Source organism: Nannospalax galili, unplaced genomic scaffold (genome assembly GCF_000622305.1).
Source record: "Nannospalax galili isolate Female #2095 unplaced genomic scaffold, S.galili_v1.0 scaffold599, whole genome shotgun sequence".
Classification (NCBI taxonomy): domain Eukaryota; kingdom Metazoa; phylum Chordata; class Mammalia; order Rodentia; family Spalacidae; genus Nannospalax; species Nannospalax galili.
In genome coordinates, this window is record NW_008343079.1 from 1825610 (window position 1) to 1849110 (window position 23501).

Consider the following 23501-nt stretch of genomic DNA (forward strand, 5'->3'; position numbering starts at 1 on the left):
GAGCTGGTTATAATGCCAGTGGCTTTATGCATATTTCCCTGCACTTTAGTGTTATAGTATGAGGGTACCAGGACACCAAGGCACATGAAGCAAAATAATTTAGGGTCATAAAAATAGAATTTCGAGGTACTCTTTCTGACTCACATTTAAATAAAGCTAAGATGCTTAATAAAAATACTTGGAGCACTGAGTTACCTGGGAAATACACACATTAATACTAGTCTGCCCAAATAATGTTTCTCAAGTAAACTATTATACTGTTTCTTATACTAGATTTTTTTTATGCACCCACAAAGACTGAGCCCTGTAATTGCCTATACTAATTTTAAGAATATTTGGCCTTACCTGATGCAGTTGTACACCCCGAAGTGACTGAAAGGCTTACAGTTGTGCATGTGACTCTGCATTTTCTAGAGGAAGAGGAGGGTATTCTTGCATCCTGGGGATAAAGACCTTCCCAGAATAAAGTCAAGGAAAAGCCTCTATCTCAGAGGGCACATTGTAGGGTTTTTTTGGGGGGGGCTCTTTTGAGATAGTGTCTCCCTGTGGCTCCAGCTGACCTTGAACTCATAGAGATCCGCCTGTCTCTGCCTCCCAAGTGCTGGAATGAAAGGTATTACTACGCCACTACAGACCTGGTTCATAGTCTAGTTTTTAATGACAATTTTCAAACTGTGAGACCAAATATAACTCTAGTCCTACTGTCAAAGCCAACTGATAAGCAGGCAGGAGAGGGTTTTGCAAAAATGGCACAGTATAACTGATACAATAGTGTCATGTTTGGGTCATTGCAACAGCCACACCAGTAGATAGACCACATTATCTTTGCATGTTACATTGTGCCAACTCTCTCAAGTCCACTTTGAAAACAATACATTTGCTTGGTGTATGTATATGGTACACACATGCCATGGCTACCCATGTGGTCCAGAAAGCAACTTATGGTCAGTTTTCTCCTTCATGTGGGTCCAGGGATAGTTGTCAAGTTTGGCAGCAAGCACCTTTATCTGCTGAGCCACTGTCCAATACTTAAAAAAAGGAAAGGTTTAGGACATCCTCAAAATGTTTTCTTAATGACTGGGCTAGACATGTCAAACATGTTCAATAATTGTGTTGCTGGAGTGCACGTGTTCAGTTTGACATGTCAAATCCCTGCTCCCGCTTGGTATTCTGTCATTTATACTATTCTCAACGTGGTTTTAATCCTGCATTTGTTTAATGAAGCTGACCTTTCTTGTAATGAAGGGCCACTTGTGTGTCATCTGAGAAGTTTAGCCCCCATTTTTCCCGCCTCTGGTTCTGAGACCATAGTCTTGCTATATGGCCCAGGTTAGCTTCAATGTAAGATTCTTCAGCCTTAGTCTCCTGAGTTTGTGGAGCACAAGAGTGCACCACAAGGCCCAGCTCTGCTCATTTTCTACATGCAACTATAAAGTAGGCATTCTATATCCTGGCTATTAATTCCTTATCAAGTCATTAACTGTTAAATGTCAACTACTTTTGTCTTTTTACCTTTTTGCTGCCTTTAGATAGAAGTCAAATGGGTAATTAGTGTTGCTTATCTTTTATGATTTGTGCTTTTTGTCTTTTAAAGTAAATCCTCCTCCCCTCAAGTCAGAAAACATTCCCCTATATTCCTTTAAAAGGGTTTATATACTCATCTTTGGCATTCAGTTCTGATCTCCAGGGAATAGGCAGATCTATCATCTATCTATCTATCTATCTATCTATCTATCTATCTATCTATCTATCATCCATCCATCCATCTAGTGAAATTATAGCCCAGCGTGGTGGCGCATGCCTTTAATTCCAGCACTCAGAGGGCAGAGGCAGGCAGATCTCTGAGTTTGAGGCCAGCTTAGTCTCCATAGTGAATCCAGGCCAGCTGCAGCTACAGGGAGACCTTGTCTCAAAAAACCAAAAATCACAAATTTCAACAAAAATAAAGTGAAAAATAATTCTTCAACTCCTTAATAAACATTCAGGAGTTGGGGAGACAGCAAAACGCTTGCCCTGCAAGCATGGGGACTGATCTGATTAGTAGCCAGCTTAGCCTATTTGGTGAGCTTCTGGTGAAAGACAGCCTTATCTCAAATGACAGCCTAAGGTTTATTTTTGGCATGTGTACCCATACAAACACATTCACCTCTGAAAATACAGAATGGAGTGGTAGAGAAGTGCTTCTCAAATTCTATACAGGTTGGGAAAGCCACCCTCAATATGACATTAGATGCTAGAGAAAAGACCCCCCCCCTTCTCTGAAATAGTCTATGTAGTCCAGGCTGGCCTTGAATTGGCTAGCCTCTAGCCTCCTTGGCTACCTGACCTTTCTTGAGACTTTTTTTTTTTTTTCCCTGAGCTGGAGATTGAACCCGGGACCTGTATATTCCTACACGCTACTAGGCAAGCTCTCTACCACTGATTTACCTCTCCAGCCTCAAATCTCATCAATCTTTGATATGGCCAAGTGCAACCAAGTCCTACCAGAGCTGGCCTAACTGAAATCTAATCACAGTTCTGAACTACAAGCTAGAAACACTGCCTTTGTAGGTACAGTGGGATTCTCCAGTTCTCACCAAGAAGCAACTCCAGAGCCCTAAGCAACTGCCAGTTCTACCCTGCACAAATGAGCCTTTCCCCACATATACCATCCTAGATTGCCAAGTTCACCACCCAAGGCAAAAAGGGCCAACACAAAGCTGCCTTTTCTGGAATTCCTACAGCCGTCACTGAGCTCTAGCCCTCTCCTTGTCTTTTCCCAAGTGCTCCTTCTGCACCCATGGCCACCACTAGATTTGCCCATGACAATGGCTTTTGTTTGATCCTTCCGCTATCTCAGCATTCCCCTCTGGCCTCCTGACAGTTAGCATGTGGCTCTATATTGCATATGACTGCTGGACTTCCTTCCCTAAGATAACCACAGGCCCAATGTCATATGGGAATGTTGTACTAAAATTCCAAGTTAGAACAACAAAAAAAGGGGTTGGAGAGCTGGCTCAGTGGTCAAGAGCCCACGTTGCTCCTCCAGGGGACCAGAGTTCAGTTCCTAGCACTCATGCCTGGCAGCTACAGCAGCCTGCAACTCCAGCACTGAACTCACATGCAAACTCCCACATGCATATACATGTATCATTTAAAAAGGCAAGAATTCAACAGGAAAATTCAGAGAGCTATATTCATGTAACTAAAAAGCAAACAAATGTATAGACCAGGAAAAACTAGAAGTATCATTTCATTCATTTTTTATTTTGAATAGCTTTAATCAAAAAAGATTTCCTAAGGTTATTTACAATGCTGAATGTACAATTATGAATGTATGCCTTTTGACAACAGGGTACCATTCTTGAGCAGCAATACAATTTAAAAAATATAAAGATGCAGTATCATTTCTGGTATAAAGTTACTTAAAAAATCCAAGGTCTTAGGGAATCCACAAATCATAACAGGAAGTTAACTTTTATTAATTTCATGTGCACATATTTACCAAATTTTAATACATCAAAAATATGTAAATGCCCACACTGTACAAAAATTAATACCCTATTTTGTTAAAAGTTCCCAACAACCTCCCACCATAAATATACAAAAACCTTTCCTTAGATATGTCAAAACTGCATGCATGAAATATTAGAATGTTTTCTAAAGCTTGAATCTTGTTCTTGTTCCTACTGGATATTATCTATCACTGTTTTTTAATAGACTACAAAAAATTTATTTACCATGCCTTTGAAACTGTGCAGCACTTTCATCAACATGGGAAACAAAAATAAATAAGAGTAAAAACTGTAACAGGCTTGCTTAAATGCAAGTGCAATTTGGAAAGCTTTCGAATTTCAGGATTATAAAACTATTATAAAAGTACTAATTTGCTGTGGGCTTGGCCACGCTCGTTCAAGCATTATTTGCAGCATTGCTTTACAGCAGCAGTTGGTGCTAGAAGATAGAAAACTTAGTTACCACTATTTATATTTGAGGGAGGAAAACAAACAACTTTAAACACCCTGAGGGAGACCCACATTAAAAATCTTGTTATTTATTTAAAAAGTTAAAAAGTTACATATCATTATTTAACAATTACTTTCACGGACATTTCTGTCCTTTATGTGCATAAATAAAATTTAAACCAGCAATATTATCAATCTTAATACATCAAAATAACATATGTACAGATTTTAAATTTTAGGTCTGTATACACCCAAATAATTTAATATAAAAGTCAGAACCAAAATTGCTATGTAATGGTGACCTACAGAAAAGACTCAGTCTACCTATGGCACGAAGTATGACTCACACTTAGATTCAGACATTCAAATAACATTCCATTCTCAACTGAATAACCCACCTCTTTCTGTGTTCAAATATAGCTTCCTACAAATGCTTTCCCACCTACATAAAGCCTTTTTCCTTTGAAAACAACATGGACAAATGAGATATAAACCTTATCAGCTCTAAATGTTAAAAGGGAATTTGCGTCAAAAATAGCTTTTGATGACCATGCTTTTAAAGATGTTCAATACAATCAATACTGGATTTTTAAGCTGTACTTAGCTATTACTCTTTATGTTTCAGTATTTAAACTAAAGGAAACTTACAATTCAGAAAAATCACTAAAGATACATAAGCATATTTGAAATGAATATGGAAATTATAAAACGAGAATAACTATAGAAAATAGTGCTAATTCACAGCTCCAGAGGTCTAAGATGCATAGCTTCAGAGAATCATTCATGAAACATTGTTCTTATCATCTAATGCATATTAATATCATACAGTTTGTTGGAAAACTTCGATTATGTATTTTGTAAGAATCACCAGTGGCAACAGCAGTAATAGTGATCCTGAGTGTAATTTACATTTTTCTACAATTATGAAACATCATCCAGCATTAAAAAAAAGAAAGAAAAAACATGGCTCTAAGAAAAAAATTCTGGGTAACAGCTGGTGAACAGCTAAGTATGTACTGGGAAAGTGATCATCAACTAGAAGTGGAAAGCACACGTGATTGGTTAATTAAGAACGCACAATAATGTCACGTGGTTGTCTGCTAAGTTAGAGTCCATTTTATAGCAACACCAGTTTCCCTGGTCTATCATAACTGTGGGTATTGCCAAATTGCTGGCTCCTACATCTGAAGGCATCATGAAAGTTTCTTTCAGTTCCTTGAGAATTTAAACATTAACCAGGTAAAACACATAAGTAAAAAATATTTCCTCCATTTCTTCTGGCTCAATGAATGTCTATTTTTTAATTTCCTCAATTTTTTTTTCCTCCTAGAACCTGCCACACCAAGTATGTTCATCTGTAACAAAACAGGTGAACAGTGGTTTCTGGCGCCACCTAATGGCATGCAACAAGCTCTCATCAAGTTCACATTGCTTAGAAAAGGCAGCCATTCAAATTCAGTATTCATTATTCTTTTAAGCCTCATTATCAATACAAGGGAGAGAGATACACCTAGCCTTAAAACAAACAGTATTACCGTGTATCTTTAGGTTAAAAAACAACAACAAAAAAAGGGGGGGAGAAAAGGAAAAGACATTTAAAATTATATAATTACTGACAGAAAAACAAAACAGGTGGATCTGCCAAAAGAAATCATCTCAATCTCTCCCACTCCGCGCGCGTGCGTGCGTGCGTGCGTGTGTGTCTGTGTTTCTGTTTGAAGGGTTTCACTATGCATTCCAGGCTGGCCTTGCACTTGCAACAATCCCAATCCCCCTGCAGTAATTTCTTGAGCAGGGATGCAGGGATACAGGTATCTATGATCACGCCTGGTTTAGAAATAATCTTTCCTCGTAAAAGGTTCCACAACATTTGGCTGATGCAAACTAAACTACTGACACAGCACAAGACCCACTGAAAAGCTATGAAGGATGTCTCAAGAAGGCCATGAAGCACCTTGCTGATTAGGAAGTAAAACCCAGGCAGTCTATACAGAGAATATAAGACCATAAATGGAAATTACCTGAGTTGTTCTATAAGCAATACCACACAGGATCACTCCTAACTCCGGGATATCAAAGGAAACTGGTGTATGTTTAACACAGCATTCTTTGGAAGAAACACTGGCATCAAATGAAAATAGGCTTTTAGCCTATTTTTACTGAAGGTTAATTATTTTTAACAGTCACAATTTTAGGGCCTGTTTATAAAAAGGAGCTTTCTAATAAAAGGGTTTGTGAAAATGAATTTCAAGAAGCAAACTAATGTCAAAAGCTAATATTCAAAAACCTACCAAACACCACTCTCTTATAACCAATATAAAGAATATCATTAGGGTAACAATGTAAATTCTGGAAATGTTTGTATCATATTTAGGTTACTGCATGAAGATATAGACAAGTTGACAGTTAATAACTGTGAGGCAAATGCCATTTTTCTGTGTGGTTTTTTTAACCAGCTACTGTATTATCAGAAAGGATATAAACTGTAATAGTGTATTCCGACACACAGAATCCAAAAACCCTAAAACCACATCCTCCTGGACAATGAGACTGAGTCTGCTATGCTATGGTGCTGATCTGACATGATCCCTTCTCCTTCACTGAAGCTTTAGCTTCTGTCGTTGTCTGAGGTTTGGGTGGCCATTCAGGGTCAACCAAGAGTTCCTGCGCCAGGTACATGTACTTTGCCTTTGGTGTTTTCTTCCTACAGCTCAAGGCCCAGGACAAGCAGCATTTCCCCCATCGATCCACTGACTCCTAAGAAAGGGAGGAAAAGAAATAACGCGATTAAGAGCTTGCTATTTTTAATAACGTGAAAGTATATATTAGCATAGGAAAAATGGGAGATGACTTCTGAATTCAACAAACAAATGGAAAAATCCATATAAAGAAGTCAGCTTTCAATTATTTAGGAACAAACTGTTTTTACAGAAGTTTTTGATTACCAATATAATTCATTGCAGTCTCTTTAGTTTTGTGTAACTACTATCCTCTTCTGTACTGATACAGTCTTCAAATGACTTGTAGATCAATCTGGATTCTCTAACAGAAAGTATCTAATATATTATGTGTAACTTTAAACTATTTATAAATATACATTTAATTTGAAAACCCTCAGATTCTACTCCCATTATCTTCTGACACTGCTGTCCTTAGACACCTAGCCACCTGGTCACTCTCAAAAGGCAGTGAGAAATATCATTGTGACTGCCCAAGTCTTAAAGCCCAAGACATGATATCAATGCTGTTGGGCCAAACTCAGGATTCAGATCATACTATCACACACTTAAAAACAAACAAAACAAAAAAAGTTACATCTTATAAAACCATATGGTGGTGGGGCATGGTGGTGCACACTGGCACACTGATAATCACAGCACTTGGGAGGCTGAGCAGGAGGATCATGAATTCAGTCAGCTTGGGCTACATAGTAAGACTCTGACTCAAACAGATAAATAAATAAATATTCTCATTTCATCTAATAAGCTTCTGTGCTCCTCCACAAGTAGAGATTCACAGAAAGAAGCAAGTACTAGTTCTTAGAATCGGTTCATTACAGAAAGCTCACATCATTATTGAAACCTTTGTGATCAATCCTGAAGCTACTGATAAATGTGACCTTAGATAATTAGTCTCAACTGAAGTTTGAAATAAGTAAATCTAAATAACTGTACTGAGACTGTAGTTACATTCACCTCTGACGAACAGTCCAGTCTTAATTTTGGCTGTTGTTTCTCTCAAGTAAAATTTAAATCCCAGTTAACATTTTTGCCACTCAGCATTGACCCAGCCTATACTAGGTCTAATCTTAACAGAAGCAATCCTACAAAACAGAAGCACAGTACAACAGACAATGTATTCTAATATGAATATTCAAAGTACCCACGGTCAAGAAAGGCAAATGTGCTATAATATGCATTTGAAACATGTTTCCAGATTGGCTAATGACAGCTGGACATGTGCTAACACCTATAATCCTAGTACTGGAGAGGTCCAGGCAGGTAACTGTTGAGTTCACCAGTAACCTGAGCTATATACAACTCTGTTATCATCATAACTAAGAAGAGTTATTAGCTGTGCATGGTGGCATACTCCTGGAATACCAGCACTCAGGAGGCAGGGACAGAAGGACCTCTATAAGTCTGAGGCTAGCCTGGTTTACATAGCAAGTTCAAGGCCAGCCAGTGCTATAAAATGAGAACCCGTCTCAAAAAAAAGCAAATTGAGGAAGGGAGGGAGACAGAGGAAAAGGGGGAGAGGAGGAGGAGAAAAACAAGGGGTTGGGGAGAGTGGTGTTATCATTCTCTTTAAAGAGAAATCCACAAGAAAATATTTTGCATTAGGGTACATGAGTCACCATGCACAGGATTTCACAGGTGATCCAAATAACAGCTAACAGTTCTTTCCAGTGTGGTTTCACCATGACTGTTAATCTGAGATGACAGTTCACCACTTGGGTTTTACTTTCCTAAGGTGTTTCAATTCCTCAATCCAATTATGGAAAAGATCATTGTTCCTAAATTAATATGAAAGCTGTCACTTTGTTTTAATTTATAGTAAGCACTATTAAAGTATCACAGAGAAAGACTAACATTAATTGCTCACTTAAAAGGGCGGGGGGCGGGCAAGGAACATTACATGCTTTGTCCAGATGAGTCTTCTGAGTGGAAAGGTAATGCATAACAGCAGGAAAGACAAATATGATCAAAGACACACACACACACACACCTCCCTATTGTTCTCTACCTGTGGAAACAATATAACTGAAGCTAACTGCAAACTGAATCACAACTGAATAGTATTTTTTATATTTGGGGGTGTATTTTTAAAAATCCCTCATCTCTCTAAAAAAGTGTATTTGTTGTGTACACCAAGTTATAAGGAATACCTAGGATTCCATTCCACCATAATTAGTTTGTTCCTGTATACTTATCTCCCTCGAATATCAGATACAAAAAGTTATTACACAGGTTTATGAGTCTTCACACAAATATACCACACACATCCTGAAACAACAGAATTCACTGAAACAGAAAATAAAAGGTACTATAACACTCCCGTCCTGCAGGCAGAGAAATTAAGGGGAAGATGTGCTGTAGCAAGAGGAGGCAGTCAACCTCCCTGTGTAACATGAAGGTCATGAAGCAGTCACAGGGGCTTAGAATGAGCTCTCAGGTATCCCCAAAACAGAGAGTTTAAGTCCTGAGGCAGGAGTACACAGCAGCTATTATTACTGGATCCCTGGAATCACTTTGTCTCAGGGATTACATAGATCAAAAGAGAAATAAAGAACACTCATAATGATCTATATCCATATTCTCTTCTCCACAGACCATTCCAAGCTAGCCAATGTAATGCCCAACTGTTTACTATTGGCAGTTTTTAAGGAGGTGTTTTCATGTGTAGTAACACCTGAATGAAAAAACGTTGTCACCAGTATTGGGGTTTTCATAAAAGCCTTCTTCCATACGAATCCTCAATATAAAACAAATATAATCCAAATTAGTATTCTATCTAAACATAGTATGTATTTTAAGTTGCATAATACCTACAGTTAACACACAATTTTTTACCAAAAAAGAAATACTAACTCAGGTACATAGCCTCAAGGGGATCAAACTGCTAGAGCATGAATCTAGTTTCCTGCCAGCTTCCCAATTCAACCACCTAAGCTTGGCGTGAAACCTGATTTGCAGCCTCTGGCTTTAACAGTTTCAACCAGTGTTCCCTATGTATATGGTTTAGGAAGAAAAAGAAGAAATGGGGCTTTCCTTCCCAATATTTAGATAAGACTGGGAGTTTCAGTTTGAGAAGACCTCACAAGCTTCTTCCTAAAAGTGAACACAGATTAGGCAGTGCAGAGTGAGGACTAGGGCAGAATCAAAGCAGCGCACAAGTCCTACAGGAAACCCAAATACTACCAGGTATCTTTCCTTTTCACCTTAGGGCACAGGCCTTCTGCTTCAGTACCACTGACGTCTTGGGCTAGCCAATTATTTGTTGAGAAGGGGGAGTCCTAGGCGCCACAGGACATTTATTTAGCACCATCCCTGGCCTCTACTTCTGTATGTCAATAACAACTTCTCTCCCTTAATTCTGAAAAACAAAACTGTCTCCAGGCACCACCAAATATTCCTTGGGGGAGAGGGCAGGCAATGATCAATAAAGGAGAATTACATTATTACATACAGAAGTGTGAAGATGAGAAAGATTTCATTTTGTGTTAAAGACTGTTTTTTCTAAATATAAAGCTTTAGAAAGTGCTTTCTTACTCATGTCCACAGAGGCCAAAATTCATGTCTACCCAATGATTCTCAAATGGGTCAATACACAGGACATGCTGGGTCCCATACCTTCATTCTCTCTCATCAACATTGAGATTGAACTTCATATGACATAAAACTTTTAAAAATATGAACTGATACAATTTTTTTTAAAAAAGTAAAAAATATAATTTTTGCCATTTCATTCTGGTTGAAAAACTTTGGATTTCCAATTCAAATATTTTAAAGGACCTTACACATGTTTGACTAAATAAGCATATAAAGACTCGTTAGAATATGCACTTCCTGGGGCTGAAGAGATGGCTCAGCAGTTAAAAACACTGGTTGTTCTTGCAGAAGACCTGGGTTCGAATCCCAGCACCCACATGGCAGGTAACAACTGTCAGTAACCCCAGTTCCAAGGGATCCGACGGCCTCGTCTGTCCTCTGTGGGCATTGCATGACATGGGTGCACTTACCTACATGCAGGCAACACACTCACACACATAAAATAAAAATAAAATATTTTTAGAATATGCATCTCCTGTTTAAACAAAGGTTAGAGACCTCTCTGGGGAAGCCAAACACTCAAGATGTTTTCTCCAGGCTAGTACCTTTCCAATATAAATATTTCATGAGGAATGGTGATCTGAGTTAGTTTAACCTTCTGAGATTATGTAGTGAGGTTACCAAAAGAAAATATAGCTAGCTTTATTTGTTCTCCAAGAAGGAGAAAGAGCCAAAGGATTTGAGCCCCACAGTTCTGGTTCTGCCCACTACAAGGGACAAGTACGTATTACATTTTGAGAAAAAGAAACTGGAGCTGGTTTCAGACTCATCATCAACTCACCAGACTGGCCTTGAACTCACAATGATTTGCCTGCCTCTGTCTCCTAAGTGCTGGGATGAAAGGCATGGCCACCACGCCCAGCCCATCACTTTATGCCATTGTTATTCAGCCAAAATGGCATTCTACAGGACCCCTCTGATAGCAATCCTAGTATTAAATCTGGACATCAGGCCTGCTGAATTACCAAGAGAAAGTTGAGGAAGTTGTCATGTAGGTAAAAGATGATGAAAATGAGCTCGTGATCTAACTCGGAAATGCCAGGCAATCCTCTGAACTCTGCATGTGGCTTATTATTGTAAAGCACATCATCCTCTTACAAAGAGCAATGAGCATGGTACGTTCTGTTTTGAGACGGAGTCTCATGTATGTAGTACAGGCTAGACTTGAACTCTTGGTATAAACTTGAATTCCTGATCCTCCTACCTCCACCTCTCATGTGCCAGGATTACAGAAGTGTGCCGCAACGCCTAGCAAAGAGGTGAGATTTTAAATGTTAAAAAGTTTTCAGAGCTTTGGTTCAATGATAGCAGTTTACAAAATTAAGCCTAATCTGTATGTTCTATTAAGAGCTCTAACTTTAATATCCTGACACTAGGAAATGGGTTTATTCATTTGTTTTCTTCTTTTCCCAAGGAGCTTGTGACACCTGATAAATAGGCTATGCCTTCCAAAAGCCCTCTCCACTGCTTGCATAAAAATGAGCAAATAATTGTCTGAACTATCAGAAATGTAGGTTGAGGAAAACAAAAGTCTACCCTAAATAACTAACAACAACCAAAAAAGTCAGAAATAATTCCTCAAAATTGTATTTTTTGATTCTGATTCAAGAAGAAACAAATTTGGTTCAAAACTGTGTTTACATGAATCTCATTTAACTTCTAAAGGGACGAATGAGAATCAAAAGCAAAAATATAAAGCAGGCAGAAATGAAAGAATTAACTCTCACCTGTGAGGATAAGACCTTCACACACACACACACAGAGGATTAGGATTGGAATGGAAAAGACATGAAATTTCCGAAGTCCTGAAAAGCCTTTAACAAATGCTTGCCATGAGTTTTCTAGGACTCCTTATATAAAATGAAATGCCAGGCACAAGAAAAAGGCTGAAGCTGTACACACAGAAAACCAAGAGAACACAGTACACACTGGAAAAGCCAAGCTGTACGTGAAGAATTGACAGTAACTGCTGGTTTCCAACCTGTGGTGGCTGTGTGGTGGTGAAACGACACTCTCCTTGTTTGTCTCGATTGAACACAACTTTCCAAAGGACCGTGTCAAGGAAGAAGCTCTGAGAGATATTCCAGTTAAGAATTAAAAATGCCAAATCATTCCTTTTAACATGCACATTTAATAACATTCACACAAGATCGCATCATTAGTAAATAACATGATTTCCTTTTCATATAGTGAGCCTCAGTGAATACTACAAAAGGATAAAAAAGTACAAATCACAAAATTCTTGATAAAATGGGACTTCTAAATGCTCCACAAATATGGCTCTGATTCACTCAATTAACACTTTTGTTTAATTTACTGCCTTTTTCTTAGTTATTTCCACTGAATAACAATATATTTATGTCTATCTATACATATGTATTTCATCAGCATCCCACACAAATAATTCGGGTAAGAATAAAAGTAACACCCGAGAAGATGGACTAACACTGTAGGAAAATGAATGCTTTTAAGATACATTGTCTGAAACGTGCTTTCTAGGACTCTTAAAATAGAAAACTACATTTCATGGGGCAACTTAAAATGGTCGACCATCAATTACCCATACTGGTGATCATAGCTCAAATATCTGCTTTCTGCTTCTTTCACTGCTATGAGAGCAGACCAACATGTATAATAAGCAGCAAATGAGAACTTACTATCTCCTTTTAGAGAAGCTGATCATAAGTCAATCTTATTGGGAAATACAGAATACACAATGAGTACTTAAGCCTTCTGAAGTTACTCAATGTAAATACCAAGAAAGAGGTTCTAGTAATGAATGCTGAAATTAGGCCGAGTCCAAAATGGTAATTAGTTATGCTTTCAATAGACTCTCATTACATTTTCTGAAGTCCCCCCATTCGTCCTTAAATGGGGCATTCTACTTTCTATCAGGGAACACAGATGGTATATACCCACTCTGATCTCATGGGCACTGGGTAGGTCATGGGCTGCCTGGATACCAAACTTCTCTTTCACTTATTACTCATTTTTGCTACCTCACTGTTTACTGTTTCAGTCTGCTTAGTTTCTCTTATCTGCATAAATACAACTCTATCATGATATAACTTCAGAAAAGGTCAGATGGGACCCCACCACCACCACCACCACCACCACCACCATTAAATCACCCCAGAATCCCAAAGCTGAAGTGCTCACCTCCACCATGATAGACACAAAGGCATTGGTAAGAACAATGATGAGCAGATGCAGGCGCCACTGGTATGGCACACACACAATCTAGAAGGCAAAAATTTAGTTACAGTTAAAGCTGCTGCCTTAATTGAAGCTATATCATAATTTCTAAAGCCAGGCATGCTAGCACATTCTATAATTCCAGCACTTGGGAGGTGGAAGCAGGATGATCAAGAGTTCAAGGCAATCTTCAGCTACCCAGTATCTAGTGAGTTCAAGACTAACCTGGGCTACCTGGGACCAACTCCAAAAAAAAAAAAAGCCAAGCTTGTATTATTATATAACAAATATTTTTACTTAAAAAATGTGTATAAGTGTTTTACCTGCATGTATGTAAGTGTATCACATGTGTGCAATGCCCTCAGAGGGCAGAAAAGGGCACTGGATCCCCTGAACTGAAGTTACAGATGGTTGTTAGCTGCCATGTGGTTGCTGGAAACTAAACATGGGTCTTCTGTAGGAACAATCAGTGGTCTTAACTATGGTGCTATCTCTCTCCAGCACCCAAATACTGTAACTTTAACAGTGTCATAAAAGCATGCATCTTTTCAAATGATAAAACTCATAGTTTTAAAAAAGTGACTGAACTCAAAACTAAATCCTACTCAGGACTCTAGAGCCCATGCCCTCCTCTACAGCATTACAAATGTTTAACAACTTACTTTTTTGTTGTTTTGTTTTTGGAGTCAGGGTCTCATCATGTAGGCCCAGCAGAGTTTCCCTAGTCCTGGGACTAAAGGCATGTTTAAAGGCATGTGCCACCATGTCCAGCAAGTTCTTACTTTTTAAACAAAAAATTTCTTTCAAACATGAGGTAGAAGGTCTAGAAAGGGCTCAGCAGTTAATAGCACATACTACTTTTGCAGAGTACCCAAATTTGGTTACCAGCATACATATCAAGCAGTTAACAACTGTCTGTAACTCCAGCTCCAAGAAGCCCAATACACTCTCTTCTGGCCTCCACAGGCACCTAACTCATGTGCATACACTCCTGCACAGACATATAATCAAAAATAAACCTTTAAAACAATAAATAAGTCAGACACTAGTCTAAGACTGGTCAACTCTCAATTGATTTCCCCCTATTTAAGCCCCCCAAATACCTAGGAATACAGATACACACTACCACATCCAACTAAAATCTGCCATCTATGACCTAAAAATTCCTAGTGCTGCATTCAACCTTTTAGTTAGTACCTAAGATACTATGTAAGAAGCCAAGGAGTACCATGATCTAATATACTTGAGAAAGCACATTATTATTCAGGTAAGTTTGAGATGAGGAGACTACAAGATAAAACAAGGCCAAACGAGACTGGGCCAATGGACCTGGATCTTCAGAATAAGGCAACTTAAAAAAATTAGCAACTGACTGGGCATGAAAAAAGGGAGAAAGGCAAGTCCAGAATAAAAAATCAGGTTATTTTAAACCAGAAGGGCTTGAAAGGTGTATTTCAAGTTCTGAAAGAAAACAGCTGCCAACCCAGAATACTATATCCAGCAAAACTATGTCACAAATAAAGGAAAAATAAAAACTTTCCATGACAAAAATACACTAAAGGAATTTATGACCACTAAGCCAGCTCTACAGAGGATACCTGAAGGAATCCTTTGGCATGAAGAAAAAAACAAATCCATCCATGAAGCCATGAGAAAAAAATAAACCACACTAGAATAGTACTTAAGCAAGAAGAAGAAAAAAGACTGCCGTCAAAAAAATGACAGAAATCAATATACAATGTTTAATAACTGAACATTTCCCCAATCAAACAACACAGACTAGGAGATTGGATTAAAAGGAGAAACCAACAGTAGGGTGTGATGGTACATGCCTTAAATCCTAGCACTCAGAAGGCAGAGGCAGGCAGATCTCTGTGAATTCCAGGCCAGCTGGGCTACAGGGAGACCCTGTCTTAAACACACACACACACACACACACACACACACACACACACACACACAGAATCATCTATTTCTTGCCTCTAAGATATGTATCTCACCACAAAAAATAGATACTACCTTAGGATGAAAGGATGGAAAAAGGTATTTTAAGCAAAGGGACCTAGGAAACAAGCAAGTCTAAGTATCTGATAAAGTAAGACTTCACACCAAAACTAGGGGGAAAAAAATTAAAGATCACTTCATACCGATTAAGGGAATAATCCATCAAAGAGATACAGTTCTCAACATATAAACCCCAAACATAGGTACACTCAATTTCAGATAAAAAATACTATTAGATGTAAAGTCAAAAATTAACTGTAGCACAATACCCCACCATCACTGATTGATAAAAAATAAAAAGAAATATGAGAATTACATGACATTATAGATAAATGGACTACACAGATATCTATAGAACATTTCATTCAAACACTGCAGAACTCTTTTCATTCAAACACTGCATATTCTTTTCAGCAGTCAATGGATATTTGGAGAGATAGCTCAGCAGTTAAGAGAACTTGCTGCTCTTGCAGAAGACCTGGGTTCAATTCCAACACCCACATGGAGGCTAACAACCATCTGTAACTCCAGTTCCAGAATGACTCTCTTCTGACCTTTGTGGGCATTGCACGACATGGGTGCACTTATATACGTGCAAGCAATACACTCATACCGATAAAAATAAAATGTTAAAAAAACAAACTCCTCATGACCAAAGCAATCCTGAGCAAAAAGAATATTGCTGGAGGTGTCATCATACCTAACTTCAAGTTATGTGAAGCCACAGCTTCTATATAACTATAGCCACAGCTACTAGCACGAAAACAGGTGAACAGACTATTAGGCCCAGGCGCAAGTCCATGTTACTACTTGATTTTGGAAAAAGATGCCCAAAGTACATAATAGTGAAAGGACAGTATTTCCAACAAAGTGTGATTGGCAAATTGGATATCAACATGTAGAAGAATGAATAGTTTCTCTTTCACCCTGCACAAAAATCAGCTCCAAATAGGTCAAAGATCTTAATGTAAGACCTGAAACAGTGAGACTGCTAGAAAAAGAGTAGAGAATGCACTTCAAGATATAAATGTAGGTAAGGACCTTTTGAATAAGACTCCAGTTGCTCAGGAAATAGCAAACACCACAAATGGGAGCTCATGAAATGAAAAGCTTCTGTACGGCAAAACAAACTGTCAACCGAGTGAAGAGGCAAGATAGAGAATGCCAGTTGTGCATACAAGAGGATTAGTACCTAAAATAAATAAAGAACTCAAGAAACTAAACATCAATATAAATGGCTAGTAAACATTTAAAGTATTCAACATCATTAACCATCAGGGAGATGCAAAGTGAAAATACTTTGAGATTCTATTTCACCCCGTCAGAATTACTATAATCAAGAAACAAATGACAACAAATGCTGGTGAGGCTGTTGGGATAGTTTAATTTTTGAAAAAAAAATTTTTTTGGTCTTTTTGAGACAGGGTCTCCCTGTAGCTTCAGCTGTCCTGGAACTCACTATGTAGACCACGCTGGCCTTGAACTCACAGAGATCCGCCTGCCTCTGCCTCCAAGGCATGAGCCACCATGCCCAGCTGAAAATTTTTTATTTATTATTTTTATGTGTATGAGTGCATTGCCTGCATGTATATAAGTGCACCCATGTCATGCAATGTCCATGGAGGTCAGAAGAGGGTGTCAGATCCCCCAGAACTGGAGTTATAGATAGGTGTTAGCCACCATGTGTGTGCTGTGAAATCAACTCCAGGTCCTCTCTTAACTGCTAAGCCATCTCTCTAGCCCTGGGAAAGGAGAATTCTTAATCCACTGTTTAGGTATTGCCAATAAAAATCTGCTGTTCTAATTATGCCTCTTTGTTGTACAGTATCTTTAGGTTACTATAACTACATCTTAGACAAAGGGGAAGAAGCAATACTAGGAAAAATAAACGGAAGCAGATTAATTTTTTCTTCAATAACTAGAAACAAAGGAGAAAACACATCATAAGCCCCTATACCAAACATCCAAAGTGTCATTTAGCTATTCAAATTCCATTTAACACTAAAATGTCACTTTCCATTACTGTCTTACTACTGTCACCCCAGTTCCTATCAATCATGAGACAAGTGATAGATGACATCCTTAAACCTTACCTCAAGAACCTGTTGGACAGAGGCAACTGGATGCAACATGATGAATAATATGAAAACATACAAAATAATCACAGATATAACAAAAAAGTCTGGAAGAGAAAGTAAACAGTAAAATTAGGAGTTTTCTTTAAATTAAAAGCTACCCAACAATAAGAATCATACATACTGCTACTCTTAAATTTAGTTTGAATACCTATACTTAAGTTGATGAAATATACAAAGCATAAGCTGGGTGTGGTACAGCAGATCTTTAATCCCAGTACTCAGGAGACAGGCAGATCTCTGAGATCAAAGCTAGCACGCTCCAGCCAGCTGGGACTACAGGGAGACCCTGTCTTATAAAAACCAAAAAAAGAAAGAAAGAAAAATATATAGAGAACATTATTTCCTACAGACATTCTGCCTCCCCAAAGATTCATGTATATAATGGAATATTATAGATATTTAAAGTCCATTAACGTTAATCTTAATATTCAGATAATATTCAGCACTTTAAAAACTAAATTCAAGCTGGGAATGATGGAGTGCCTCTATAATTCCAGCACTGAGGAGGCAGAGGCAGGGAGATCTGGAGTTTTAAGGGCAGCCTTGCTGTAGAGTTCCAGGCCAACTTGAGCTATACAGGAGATCCTGTCTCAAGTGCTCCCTTAACCCACACCAAAGTCTACAAACTTGCAAATAGAAATTTTTGTTACCCAAGTACAACAACTAAAGTATTAGTTATTTCAAGGTTAATATGTGCTGGTTGGAATTACACAAATGAAAATAGGTAAAGTGGGGTGGGGAGACTAAAAAAAATAGTTACAGCCAGGCATGAGGGCACAAATCTGAAATTCCAACATCTGGAAGCAGAGGCATAAGATTTTGAATTTCAATTTGGCCTGGACTACATAGCAAGACCTATCTAGGGCGGGGGAGGGGGAAGAATTAATGAACTTTCAATTCAACGAAGAGATAACCCATATTACATATTTCTCAAATCCCATTTTGACAACTTGATTAATAACTTGGTGCCTAATACGTGTTATCAAAAAAAAATATTTACCAGTATTTTTCAAATGTTCCTGAGACATCCCTAGCTCTGAGTTGTAAAAAATCTTTCAAGATTTCCATGGAAGGAAAAAAATAAAAGAAACTTATTTTTCTTTAGCGTGGAGATAAAAAGAAGCACTACTACCATGGACTGGAGAGATGGCTCAGAAGTTAAGAGTGTCTGCTGCTCTTCTGGAGGACCTGGGTTCTGTTCCCAGCACTCAGGCTCCAGATGATCCAATGCCTTCTTCTGGCTTCTACAAGCACTGCATACACCTGTTGCCACCTTTCCCCATACACATACATACAAATAAATCGGTTTTTTTGTTTGTTTTGCTTTTTGGCTGAACTGGAACTCTCTATGTAGACCAGGCTGGCGTCAAACACAGAGAGATCCACCAGCCTCTGCCTCCAAAGTGATGAGATTAAAGGTGTGTGTCACCACACTTGATCAAATAAAAATAAGCCTTAAGGGGCTGGAGAGATGGCTCAGCAGTTAAGAGCACTGACTGCTCTTGCAGAGGACCTGGGTTCGATTCCCAGCACCCACGAACTGTCCTTAACTCCAGTTCCAGGGGAATCTGAAACCCTCTTCTGACCTCTGACCTCCATGGCCTTGCACGAAATGGGTACAGGCAATACACTCATACACATAAAATAAAGATAATTAAAAAAATAAAAAAAAATTTAAAACAAAACACTACTCAGCTGGTCCTGGTGTTGCAGGCCTTTAGCTCCATGCTTACCCATTTTTCATATTCCATAATTATTAAGAACCACTTAAAGCAGTCTTGAGCCTGGTCTAAAAGTTGGTTAGATCTTTGTTTCTAAAACAAGATAAACTGACTTCAATTGGCATAGAAATCCCCAAACCTCAGAGTGGCATACACCTTTAATCCCAGCATTCAGGAGGCAGAAACAGGCAGATCTCTGTGAGTGTGAGGCTAGCCTGGTCTACATAGCAAGTTCCAGGCTAGCTGGGGCTACAGGGAGACCCTATCTCAAAAAGACCCCCCCAAGAAACAAACAACGAAACAAAACACCACTCAAAAAAGAAGTGCATTTGGAATATATATAACCTCATGAGATTTTCTTTTAATTGGATTGGAGAATGGAAAACCACCAAATAAATACTCAGGTGAGAGAGGTAGGAACATAGTAGATTGCTTTGGTTCTGGGGTCCTCTTGGTTTGGAGCTGAGTGATCTCTTAGCAATCCTGTTAAAAATACTCTTCATTAGACACAAGTATCAAAATCTGCTAGTGACTGCAGGTCAGGGAAAAGTGGCCCTGAAGTTCAAGATTTTGAATGATGAGACTATTTTACCTACAAAATGAAGCTATAAAGGCATAGAAAAAAGTAGAAATTTTTAAGTACTTAAAAATGTAAAAAAGATTCCATGGTGGCACATGCCTCTAATTCCAGTACAGTGAAGGTAGGGGGACCAGAATCTGGTCAAGGCCATCCTTGAATTTCTACACAGTGAATTCAGGATAGCCTGAGCTACATGAGACCCTGTTTAAAACAAGCAAGTAAACATATAAACGAAATACAAGATAAGCTGATATAGTGGCACATATCTGTAATCCCAGGGCTTGGGAGACTGAGGCAGGAACATCATCAATTCATAGTCATTTAGTCTGATATCAGCCTGGATTAGATGGCAAGACCCTGTTTCAATGTAAAATATGTAAATTCAAGCTAGTAAATATATCCAAACTTACTATAATGTAGATTTGCTTAAGATACGGATTTTTTTTAATAGAAAATGGCATGAAAATAAGGCACATAAAGGATTTCCTGTCTATTCCTGTTAGAGCCTCAGAAACAAGGCAATCTTATTTTGTAGGGCCCATCAACTAAAGTATGACAATGAACAAAACCCTGGACAGGACATGCCACCAGTTCAGTAATAACAGCTCTACAGACAGAAAGGGGTTGCATTTTTCAAACAAAACACCGAGAGGATCAAGCAAGAGCTATAGTAAAAACTGAAATTGTCAGGCATGTGGCTAACACCTGTAATCCCAGAACCTGGAAGGTGGGGGATCAGGAGTTCAAAGGTCCCCTTTAGCAACATGAGACCTTGCCTCAAACAAAGAAGCTAAATCTAGTTAAATGACAGCAATAATTAAGTACGTATCACCATAGTCCTTGAAATGAAAGCAAATACAAATAGAAAATACAAACTTTACTAAGCTAAAGTTGGAAATGGGCAACTACAGACTGAAACTAGGCTTTATTTTAAAATAAAAATAATTTAGAAAGCAGGGAACACCAGTCTGGAAGAGAATGCCTTCAACATCTAAGACTGGCATTAATAATAAATAAATATTCAAATAAATCTAATACATTACACTGATTAGACTTCGAGAACTGGCAAAGAATTATTCCAATGAACTACAATGGCAGCAACACATTCCACTGACAGAAGAACAAAAGGTGAAAATTGGCAAAAATGTGTGGCCAGCTATATTGTTTTTTTACATACTGTCAGAAGTGCACAAGCTGCCTGTAGGAAACAAAATGGATGTATGATATTTCTACTGAAATACCAATTTTAGTATACTTTTTAAAAAAAGTGTTCAGTTATCAACAATAACATGGTTATAATTTATTTAAATCAATTACAAACTAAGTGAGAACATGAATTTGTGGTTTTCTAAATCATATATATGTGATGTATTTTGAAAACAGGTGACTTAAGACACAGTGATAAAAATTAGGAATTCCAGAGGCAAATACTGGCCACAACAAATGTGCAATAAGAAAAGGGCAGCAGGTGCTGCATAGATCACCCAGAAGAAAAGTACATCCATTGTCTCCCTTGAGGAGTCTCTACTGGTTCTTGCTTTGAATTCTCTGTAATGGCTCCCAGAAATAAAAAGAGCCCCAAGAAATAGGATATGAAAATCATGAGTGGTTTAACAGTGGTGGCTTTAATTTTTAAATTTAGGGCGAGAATTCTCATGAAAGAAAAACAAGACAGAAAACATTTAAATCACTAGGTCCTATCTATGTGTGAAGCATTTACCTTGGGAGGCCAGTTAAAATATTCCCCATTTATTTATTCTACTTACTTTTTAAATTTTTTAGTTTCTGAGACAGGGTCTGGCTATGTACTTAAGTCTCCCGAGCACTAGGACAACTGGCATGTGCCACCAAGCCTAGCTTGCTTTCTTCTCCATTATCTTTTAAGGAAGGAGTAAAGTGGGAATCAGGATGTCAAACTTACAATTCTTGTAGCAAGGTTGCCTGAAGGGCTTTCCTTTTGAAAAAGCAATTGCCACAATGAGGTACTGAAAACTGGAGATAAAAAACACTGTGGTATTTTCATAATTTTGTATTTTACACTTCTCGAGTTCGGTTTCATTGTATAAGTGTGATGAGTTCCAACATAGGCTTCTTGTTGTATTACAAGCACTAGAACACAAAAAAACTTTTCATTAGAAATGTGATATCAATCTCCCAAAAGAAATCAATTTTCCCTTAGATTATCATTATCATAATACAAAGAAATAAGATGCTTGCTGTTCATCACTAAAGGATCAACAACAGCAACATAAAATAGGGTTTTTGCAAGACATTCCAACTAGTTAAAATTAGAATCAAGTGAGGTTTCTTTCTTTTAAATTTTGGAAGTAATTTTAGCACAGTGAACATAAACAAACCATGGGTTTTATCTTTAACACCATTTTTTAATGGTAACTGGATGTAATAACTAATGATAACCAGACATCCTATTCAATCTATTTGATCCTATTTCTTCACCTGTAGATTCATACCTCTTCATCCGATTTACTGTGAAAACTGAGTAAGAATATACGTGTAAATGCTGAGCCAAGCACTGGTACTGAGAGAGCCCTCAATATTTTCTAATTACTCCTGCATTCCTTTCTATTTCTGAGTACCACTACTGGGCATACACAGTAACGGTACTACAATATTAACTACAATGAATATGGCTAAATGGTAACAAAATGTTAATCCTCTGTAAACTCTGAAAAGACTCAAGACAATTTCACCAATTTCATTTCATAGGCAATGTCTGTATATACACAAGAAAACAATAATGCTTCTTTTTAAAAGTAAATTTAAGAAAAGGTTTAATGTAATCTCAAGCAAATTAAAAATATTTACAACTGAAGATTTAATAATAAAATTATTCACATTTGATTAAAAGAGGTGTGAACAGCAGAACACATCACAAATAATGTAAACACATATATTCTTTTCAGAAAGTTTTGAAAGGGCCATTTCAAAATAAATAAATAAACAAAATATTTCCTAAACTTGGTATAGAAAGTCAGAAATATAATGCTAAGGGTTTAAAAGAGCCTAAAGAGGCTGATTCTAATTTTCCAGAAATCCAAGTCTCAAAAGCAAATTGAGCAAGAGATCTAGGGTGCCATCTTGATAGTGACTGGCACTTTGCCTACACACTTTCTGCTATGGTCTCAAAATAAGTTTTCCCCTCTTAGGCTCATGCTGAAATGTAATCCCCACTGAGACACTAAAAGAAATGCAAGGTGAGACCCTCAAGAGGCAATTAAGGCACTGCCACTCTTGAATGGATTGATTCATTCAGGTAATTAATGAATTAATGGGGCATCCCAGAGTAGGTGTTTCAAAAGAAACAAAGCAGTTTGACTTAGGTCTCTCATCGTGTGATGTCCCAGTACTGCCTAGATACCACCCACAGATGAAACCCCTTGACCAGGAGACAAGATTTTTCCTAGATATATTGCTCTGTGGTATTGTTTATTAACAGAAAATTATTACATCACCTTCCCCTAAAGACAGAAGCTACCACAGCAAAAAGGCAAACACATACAAAATTATTTAGATGTTTAAAGCAACCTGCATGCAAGTTTTATACACATTTCAAGGTTCATTTTTAA

General features: G+C 37.9%; 1 protein-coding gene across 5 annotated transcripts in view; it reads right to left on the reverse strand.

The window, feature by feature from the left end:
* Positions 1 to 3227: 3227 nt before the first annotated feature.
* Atp13a3 (ATPase 13A3) overlaps positions 3228 to 23501 on the reverse strand; it is a 90178-nt gene continuing 69904 nt past the window's right edge. For 4 of the 5 annotated variants that reach the window (XM_017799623.2, XM_008839035.2, XM_029566392.1 and 1 more), the window contains 5 exons: positions 21836 to 22023; positions 17569 to 17657; positions 13436 to 13516; positions 12258 to 12347; positions 3228 to 6701 (listed from right to left, as the gene is read on the reverse strand). In XM_017799623.2, coding sequence (XP_017655112.1) covers positions 6504 to 6701; positions 12258 to 12347; positions 13436 to 13516; positions 17569 to 17657; positions 21836 to 22023 — 646 coding nt within the window. In that variant the 3' untranslated portion in view covers positions 3228 to 6503. The remainder of the gene's footprint in view (positions 6702 to 12257; positions 12348 to 13435; positions 13517 to 17568; positions 17658 to 21835; positions 22024 to 23501) is intronic. The other variant, XM_008839036.2, reaches the window with a different exon arrangement.